Raw genomic sequence first — 9,406 nt, forward strand, 5'->3', positions numbered from 1 at the left:
TTAGGGTAAAATATGTTTATTTTTACAAAAAATATGACCCAATTGAGACAGATGAAAAAATGAGGATCCAATTGAGATTTTCATACAAAAATGAGGACCAAGGGAGGGTTTAAACCAACTTAAATATTAAAACAATTAGATAGCATGTTGATGAACAAGGAGATATTGCTAGTTGCTTGTGGTCCTCCATGCTTTAATTTAGCAAGAGTATCATACTAATCTATATTTCAATTTTTGTTTTTAATATATAGTATTGCTTAATTGTCATGATGGGTTGCACTCATTTTAATTGTAGTACGGCGAAGAGACTGGGGTGGGGGGTAAATGTTTAATATAAAAAAATGGATAAAAATACAACTATGAGTTTTTGTTGGTTATTTGTTTATTGGGAATTGTAGTTATTTTTATTTGTATGCAAATTTATATATAACCAAAATAGAAAAGTTATTAGTTAATAAATTAATAAAAGATAATATTTAGAAAATAGAACATATATTTTATGTATAGTGATCATACCAAGATTACATTGAATATCGACTAGAACTTTTGACCATATCCTATGTGTAAGGTTGAGATCAGAACTACTACAATCATAAGTGAGCAAAGATCATACTGGTTGGAGTTTGCTAACATTATGTCAAACTTTGATGAAATAATACTAAATTTGTATGTTTCAACCTCTCGATGGATGTCGAATGCTCATGTATGGAATTAAGACTACTTACATGATCTAGTATTCTCAAGCAACTAAAGGATGAGAAGATGACCTTAGTAACAAAGGTCAAAGAGGTCGAGACAAATGTTGAGACCTTTAGGAGGAGTTGACCCTTCTGAATGAGAAAACTATCAATCTCAAAGCTAATGTTCTCGTTTGGATGAGGAGGGTGTCAACCTTATTCACGGTGGGTTGACTGCCTATGTTGTAGGGTTTGGATGAGGAGGGTGTCAACCAAGAGGCAACTAGCTCACATCTACCCTGACCTAGACTTGGGTAGATTTCACATGGGTAAGGATGCGATGGATGATGTCATTATTATTGATATTGAGGATATTTCCAAGGTTGATAGTGAAGTGGCGAGCAGGTTGGTGCTTAAGCTAAAGGATTGGTTATCGAGGCTATGGATTGGGCCAATGGACTTTCTTTAGATAGGGCTTTAATTTTTCTCGAGATCTTTGTGATGAACTTTAGGTTTTTTCTATACCTTGTAAAGGGCTTAGTATGTCCATTTCCTATGTGATAAATGGCCAAAGGAGCAATGGTGTGCAACTTTCCAAGAGGGACTTGATGGAGTGGGCCAAATTGTTGACACTCTTCCACTTCATGATGTATTCATGGACATCTTTTCTTAATGTAGGCTAGTTATAATCGACTCTTAGTACTCGTACGACCATGCATCAAGCTTTAGAGTGCATGCCGCATATGCTACGATGCATCTCAACAAGCACATATTGGGCCTATTTCTAATATAGGCATTTGAGTAAAGGTGCAACAAACCCTGCTTTGAATATTTCCTCGTTTTACACATTGTAGAATACCCTAATCATTGTATATGTATGTACTTTGCTTTGGTTTAGTTGGCGATGAGTATGTTAGTGGTCTAATAACTTATGATTGAGGTTATCTAGCTTAGTGTGGTTGGGGAAATCTTGAGTACATCCTCATGATCCTAGCTCGGGGTTTAGAGGGTCTATTGGATGAGGGTTATATGTTAGTCGAATTTCTTTATGTTAACCAATATAGACAACATGTCGATCTTATTGTTTTCTTTTCTTAGCACATGATTGATCTCAAACTCATTGAAACATTATGAAATGTTTTTTTACCATATGGAAGTATTTTTGCAAAGACGGTTACCTAGTCTAATAGCTCCTTTTTACCTGGCCTATGACGAGCTGGGAGTTGTTGTAACAACGCAATCTCTTTATTCCTTGGTCATTCTCTCTTACTCAAAATATCTAAACTCTTTTGTTGACTTGAGCGTTAGAGATTCTTTTGCAAGTAGACATCCTCATCTGTTTCAGCCCTCAAGAGTAACATCAGGGTTCTCCAATCCACTCAAATCTCGCCACATGTCCGAAGGTCCATGTTCAAGATCCTGGTAAGAACATTTGACATCCAAAGTGGGGCCGATAACAAGGTTATAAACAAATCATCAGCCCTTTAAAGCCTTTATTGGGGACGAATAATCGTTCCCCTCAAACCTTGATTGGGAGACTTATGTTCATATCATGCCCAATAGTTCCACATCGCTTAGGAGTCGAGGCCAAATACATTTTAAATATTCCTTTTTCCTTCCACCCTCTAAGACATCTTTTTAAGAACAAAATCGTGACGGAGCATAGGCTCCAAAAGTGAACAATACCTTGGATGAAGGGTGATTGACCCTAACTTGGGATTGGAACCTTGGTCTCCACCATAGGATCAATAACGAGGTTTTAAGAAGAACCATTGGTCCCTTAAACCCTTAATTGAGGATGAATAATCATTCTCCTTAGACCTCGACTAGGAACTATATTCCTACCACGTCCAATAGTCTCATATCGCTTAGAAATTTTGGCTAAAAAGAGTTTAATACTCATTTTTCTCTTCCACCTTCTGAGACGTCTTTGAAGGACAAAAACGTAACAGAGCACAAATTCTAAAATGGAAATACTTCATATGAGATGGGTGATTGATCCTAAAAATATCATTTAACAACTTGAAAATGAACTTCACTAGCACGCATGAACATTGAAAGATTACTTAAAATCTATTAAGCTTCTATAATGATGTTCATCTACCTTATCGGCTCCATATAATTGTTGAATTTTGCCTTTTAGTTTGTTTGTGCATTATAATGTTTTTTTTTCTGTCCTCCAAGAAAAACTTCTCTATTAATTCTTTTGATTTTTTTACATATAAGCTTCGTCTTTATCTCATGAAACCAAGATTTTTTATTTCAACTTTGAGCTTGTTATTAACATTCTCATTAGTGTTTGTCACAAGTACGTCATCAACTTAGACAAAAACCATGATTAAAATAACACCAACCACTTTCACATATAATGCAGTTTCGTTTTAGCTTTTGACAAATCTATGATTTTGAAGATGATCATCAGTTATATCCTAACAAACCCTATACCTTCTTTATCTTATAATTGTCTTCTTATCCTTTAACTTTAAATCTCTTTGGTTGCTCTACTATCCCTCCAGCAAATAGCCATTTAAAAATGTAAATGTCATATCTAAAATGGTAATTTTTTCATCCTGTGTTGTTGAAGCAAGCAACTTTCTGATTATATCAAGACATGCAACAAGAGTAAATGTTTATCAAAATTTGTCCCAAAAACTTGAGTATTCTTTTGAATATTAATCTTACCTTGTATTTATTCCTATAGGTAGTTGTGTTCAGGGTTTTGCACCATCTTCTCATTTTGGACTCTTCTTCCATAACTTTAATAAACTTTTTATCTTCATGAACACTTCCTCGAATTTTTAGATAGTCATATTGCATCTTTGATAAATCTCAAATAATGATATTGTACCTCTGTGACAAGATGTTTACATCATCATCATCATCAAGGAACCTTAAGATTTCTGCTGGAAAGCTTTGCAAGTGTTGTTCATCCAAGGAAAACCCTGTGTTCAACCTTCTTATCAAACTTGTCCCTTTTAACTTGCAAAACATAAGAGAAGCAATCACAACCAAAGATTCTCAAATTTTGTAAATTTGATTTTGTATCCAAACCAACCTTCAAATAAAGTCATCTTGTTCAAACCTTTGGTTTGTATAACCTATATTCAACTAAAACGTAACAATGTCAGGAGCCTTTGCCCACAACTTCTTTGACAATCTTTTTCATGTAGCATATTTATCATCTCCATGATGGCTTCTATTTTTTTCTCTCACGTACACAATTTTGTTATAGAGTGTCAAACATAATAGGTTGGTGTTTAATGTCAACTTTCAAAAAAATTATCAAAAACATTATTCCTGTATTCCTTTTGACTGTAAAATCTTATTGTTGCAACTTGTAGCCGGTTTGATTATCTCCTAATGTTTTATGTTTCCAAAAAATACTAACCACATCAGTTTTAGATATAAATAAATAAACATAATAATATCTTGTATAATAATCAATAAAAGTGATACATAATATTTATTAACATGTAAACTCAACATGTGCAAACCATAATCTATATTCAGCATCAAAAATTGATGATAAACCAATTATATATGTGTTTAATTTTATTATAATTTCTATCAAATAATATATTCTGAATAAAAAAGTTTCGGTACCACTTTATTTGTTATTTTTTTAATAAAAGCATTTTTATTGATATATAAATCAACGTATTTATAAATAAGCAAAAAAAGTATATCAATAAATTGATAAAGATATGTAAAAGGTTACAATTCAAAACATATTTATTTTAAATATTATAAAAATGTAATATATTTTGTCCGTTGATTATGTGTCTGTAATTAGGCCTAAGTAGAGGTGGTATAATATATATTTTAAGGAAACAACTAGACATCAATTAATAATTGAACGCAATGATGATTAAAAACAAATGTAATAATGAAAGCATTATCGTGTTTGTGCTGTGTAAGAGTTCAATGGAAGGGATATTACTAATTTATATGTTGGCAGGTGGAAGAAGACGAGAGAGACAAAGAAACAGAAATTGGAAATTTGGAATAGCAAAAGTTTTTAAAACTAAAACGCCCACCGTGGGGCTCGAACCCACGACCACAAGGTTAAGAGCCTTGCGCTCTACCAACTGAGCTAGACGGGCAATTTACAACATAATCGAAGCTACAAAGAATTCGTAGATTATTCTATGCTGTTCAATCCATTCTTCTCGTTTCTTATTGCTGGTGCTGCCTAATGGCAATAGGCGGAGCAGTTGCCACTATGTACACGCGTTCTCCACCACTCTCTTCGTTCACCCCCACGCGCCTCTTCTCACGCTCTCATTTCGCTGCAAAGCTTCGATTTCCTCCTTCAATTCGACTTCGTGCTTCTCTACTGCCGTCATAGACACCGAAACCAATCCAACGGTAACGCTTCTTCTCTCTCCTATTGAATTTTCTTTTGACTTACATATTAATTTTCGTCAGCACTTATCGTCAAACACTTGCGTGAGGAACGTAATTTTTTGTTTAGGAATCCGTCGTAGTTGAAAAGGAAGTGAGGAATAGCAGCAACCCGTTGGCTTGTCCCGTGTGTTATGATTCCTTGACATGGAATGGTGGTCCTGGTTTCTCCGTGTGAGTTTATTTAATAATCTATTATTTGCTTCCGCTATAGGTATGCGTTTGTCATTTCTGGTCTTTTGTTCATTGTGATAATTTTTTTATATGCAGAGATACAATCAGCGGGTCTAATTTTCAATGTGGGACATGTCAGAAAACATATGTTGGTAACCAAACTCACATTGATCTCACGGCAACAGGTGGAGCTAAGAGCTACGGTGATACGATGCCATTTTCCACAGAGCTTTTCAGGCATTCTAGTTCTCTGTCATTTTTTTTTCATATGAAGTTTTTTTTATTGTTCATGATCAATCTTTAGTTGTATTTGATGATCTTAGAGAATGGTTTTGTTTTCCTTTAAGTCATGGTCCTACTATCTGAGGATAGATATCATATGCATATGAATATTAGTTTGCTAATAATGGCACTCAGCGACTTAACAGTATAGTTGTTCTGCTGTGTATATGCTGTGGAGTCGATTCGCCACTTATATGCATACTGATTGTTTGTTGAATCAGGGTGCCATTGATATCATTTCTCTATGAGAGGGGCTGGCGTCAAACCTTTTCTGTGTGGGGTGGTTTTCCAGGTCCTGAGAAAGAGGTTAACTAAATTTCCCAGTTCTCAATAACAATTCCTTCTTAATGAACCCATATTATTTCTTTTAATATGTTTTGTTAGAAAATAAGAAAAATATCCGGTGATATCTTCTTAGAGTATCTAAGATGATCTCTTAAAATTTATTCTTCTTTTATATTTTATTATTTGTTTTCTTATTTAATTAAGATATTTGTAATTGTAAGTATATTTGATTAGAATTAGATTTATTGGAATTTATTTGGTAGGCTTATCATATCATGTATATAAAAATATCCGATAATCATGAGTGCTTACTGCATTCAATTTATATAAAATGAATTTTGTTGTGTAATTCATACACAAGTTTAAAACTTAATTATTTGTGAAAGGAAGCTACACATCCTTTTTTGTAATAAAAATAAGGATTGTTTAGTTTGTAAACCTTTGGTGGTTTACTTGCTTCAATGAGGAAGCAAAATATATTGAGGTGAGACATTGGGCCTAATGGACGTTCCAACAATGATAATAATGCCTTCTGTCATGTTTGGTATTGTGTTCTTGAGAAAATCAATGTTAACATCATCACTGGTTTTAATCTCCTTAGAAGAGGTGCAAAGCCTCCGTAACTTGTACAGAACTCCACAAAAGCCTTGAACTATTCAAATCCATAATGCCACCTGATTAAATGCTTCTTTTAGGGACTCTTGTTCAAGGTACACAATGAAAGTTTTGCACTATCTTCTAAAGAGGAGATTAAGATCAGTCAGAGAGCATTAGCCAATGTGCCCACCCTTAGCTCGTGTATGTCCAGAGAGCTCTACCAATCAATTTGTTTTGTTTAACTTTGGGTGATTGGTGGAAAGAATATTAATTTGGATATGGTGCTGCAAAATATAAGATAAAATCATTTGAAATACTAACGAATCTGTCTTCTATTGTCTTATGTACTTTTATATTGGAATTATGTTGTTAATGTATGACTTCTTTATGCTCGTGTGTTGTTCAACAGTGATTCACGCCTTCTACTTAATTTGTCTGCAGTTTGAATTGATGAAGGGTTTCCTAAAACCCGTATTGGGAGGAAATATAGTTGATGCTAGTTGTGCAAGTGGATTGTTTTCAAGATTATTCGCAAAAAGTCAACTCTTTTCTTTTGTTGTTGCTCTAGACTACTCGGAAAACATGTTACAGCAATGTTATGAATTCATTCAGCAGGAAGAGAACTTCCCAAAAGAGTACTCAGTTTATATTTCTAAACTGATTATAAATTATTATATCTAACTTTTGAATTCATAGTTCTAAGGAACTATTTAAGCCATCTTTTATTCATATTACAATTATATTTTGTTAATATTTATGTTTTAGGAACTTAATCTTGGTTAGAGCAGACATATCTAGGCTCCCCTTTGTTTCTAATTCTATTGACGCTGTGCATGCTGGCGCTGCTCTACACTGTTGGCCTTCACCATTGGCAGCTGTAAGTGAATAACTATTCTCTATGTTTGGATTTTGCAGACAATGTTTCATTTGTTTCAAATACCTGTGACAGTGGCTTGAGGAAAATTATAAATTCTTTAGCCATGGTTTTTGAGATGTTTACAACGTTTTTATATTAATCTGAAGTAGTAAATGGAATCCCTTAACGTGTATGCAGTGTTGTGTCAACAACTACAAGAACATGTTTCAGAATGTTAATCATGCTAGCAGATTTTAAATATAAGCAATTTTTTCAAGGGTTACCTTTATATTATGGATAAATTACTTCAGCCGATTTATCACTTAGTAGTATGCCTAGTTTAGTCAGATGGCCATGCCTTCCATCACTCTGTGACTTCACTTTCCTTTTATGTAATCTATTTTAACAGGTTGCTGAAATAAGTCGTGTTTTACGACCTGGAGGTGTATTTGTTGCAACCACCTACATACTTGATGGTCCTTTTTCTATTATCCCATTTCGAAGTATATTACGGCAGGTATTAATTTTAAATAATGTTTTTTTTACAACATTTTTTTACGACGCTTACTACAGTATTAGTTTCTTATCTATGCCTCCTTTATATCAACCATTTTATTCCTCACTTCTCTTTCTTCTCTTTGCTGTAAAACAAATTGTATAAATCTGTTCTCTGGTGATAATTCTCTAAAATTTTTTAGCTTGAAATTTTTTGTGCAAGTGTTGGCATGCTCCGTCTGAATTGATAAAATCAGTAAGAGTTTCTTTGCTTAGTTGTTTTTGTTTCTTTTTTCCTTAATTTGGATCTGCTAGCTTCAATTCAGTTTCTCAATTATAGGAAGTCGGTGGTAATTTAGTTTCTTAATGATATGAGAAGATATCAATCTAGAGTATTCGATTGTGCGTGGAAGAATGATTTTTATTTCAGATTCCATGACAGGGTTAAATTTTCGTCAACTCAATCTTTCAGACACTAAAATGAATGTTTGTTGGTCAACTTTTATCATTTATTTTTATTTCTATAAGTTTTGAGTAATAGAATATTTGTTTGACGTTTCAGACTCTAAGGCAAGCATCTGGGAACTACAGCTTTCTCTCTGAACGTGAGCTTGAAGATCTCTGCAGGGCGTGTGGGCTGGTTGGGTTTAAATGCATTAGAAATGGGCCTTTTGTGATGATCTCTGCTAGAAAGCCCAGTTAAAGTTTGAGCTTCGGGTGCTCTGTTTGCTGCCTTGAACACATTATGCTGAAGCCTGTATATCTTCCATGATCAAAATTTTCAAATGTAAGCAGACAAAATGATGCATGTTAATCTGATTAAATTTGTGGTTTGACTTGGTAATTAATTAGGCTTCACAATAATCAAACCATATTACAGAAGATGGATTATCTGGTAAATCCGGCAAAATATTTGTTGCTAACCACAACGGAGTAAATGCCCAATGTTTCACTGATACTGTTAACGTTTGTAAATTATCCGAGAAGGGTAGATCGTTGGAAAAAGGGTACTCGGTATAACCTCTATAACAGCAAAAAGCTTCTCATATGTAGAGTAGGTTTAAATTATCAGTAACTTAAAAGCTCTACAAATTAATTGTGGGCACCAAATTTTTTTTCGTGCAGTTTTAAAATACATAATTATAATTTATTATCATCTAAACTGTTGGTCAATAATTTTTCTTGAGGTACCTATAAAAATTGAGATTTATGTAATTCTTTGGTGAAACGGAATTGGTTTTAGTAAAATACAGTAAAACAATACGTAGGAGATGGAAATAAACATTCACAAAACTTTAGAATCAATGGTAAAAAAGTAAAAGGTCTATAACATTCTGTATTCTTATGTTGAAAGTCTAATATAAAGAGAATATTAAATTAGAGTATTTAAGTGATGGTAAATCTTATTTTATGATTTTGTAAGATTGAATTAAATTTAAAGTTTATTTTTTATAATAATATTAAAGTCATGAATTAAAATTTATTTTAACAAAATTTATTGTTTGTTTAGATATGTTATTTTGTCGGTTTAATAGCCAATTTAGTCCCCACTTTGGTTGAAAAATCTCAATTTAGTCCCTCGTTATAAAAGTGTTTTACATTAGTCATAACTTTTAAAATAGTGGGTCAGATTGAT

The 9,406-nt window shown here is 33.3% G+C and overlaps 1 protein-coding gene and 1 non-coding gene across 2 annotated transcripts; one reads left to right on the top strand and one right to left on the bottom strand.

Annotated features, from left to right (window-relative positions):
* Positions 1–4,707: 4,707 nt before the first annotated feature.
* On the bottom strand, positions 4,708–4,780 carry TRNAK-CUU (transfer RNA lysine (anticodon CUU)). The gene has a single exon. It is a non-coding gene; the product is annotated as a tRNA-Lys (tRNA).
* Positions 4,781–4,799: 19 nt separating this feature from the next.
* On the top strand, positions 4,800–8,614 carry LOC148193639 (putative methyltransferase At1g78140, chloroplastic). The gene is made up of 8 exons (XM_088098066.1): positions 4,800–5,045; positions 5,152–5,255; positions 5,352–5,492; positions 5,759–5,843; positions 6,861–7,054; positions 7,185–7,296; positions 7,685–7,792; positions 8,333–8,614. Exons 3-8 carry the CDS (start codon positions 5,467–5,469, stop codon positions 8,471–8,473), a joined length of 666 nt encoding a protein of 221 aa, XP_087954192.1. The 5' UTR covers positions 4,800–5,045; positions 5,152–5,255; positions 5,352–5,466; the 3' UTR covers positions 8,474–8,614.
* Positions 8,615–9,406: the final 792 nt, after the last annotated feature.

This window comes from Vigna umbellata, chromosome 9 (assembly GCF_029865625.1).
Source record: "Vigna umbellata cultivar VRB3 chromosome 9, Vumbellata_1.0, whole genome shotgun sequence".
Classification (NCBI taxonomy): domain Eukaryota; kingdom Viridiplantae; phylum Streptophyta; class Magnoliopsida; order Fabales; family Fabaceae; genus Vigna; species Vigna umbellata.

Excerpts from the sequence above, each read along its gene's own strand:
- LOC148193639 (XM_088098066.1), top strand. The coding sequence starts at position 5,467 with ATGCCATTTTCCACAGAGCTTTTCAG. Across the intron at positions 7,297-7,684 it reads GGCCTTCACCATTGGCAGCT|GTTGCTGAAATAAGTCGTGT; the intron begins GTAAGTGAATAA and ends CTATTTTAACAG. Across the intron at positions 7,793-8,332 it reads TTCGAAGTATATTACGGCAG|ACTCTAAGGCAAGCATCTGG; the intron begins GTATTAATTTTA and ends TTGACGTTTCAG.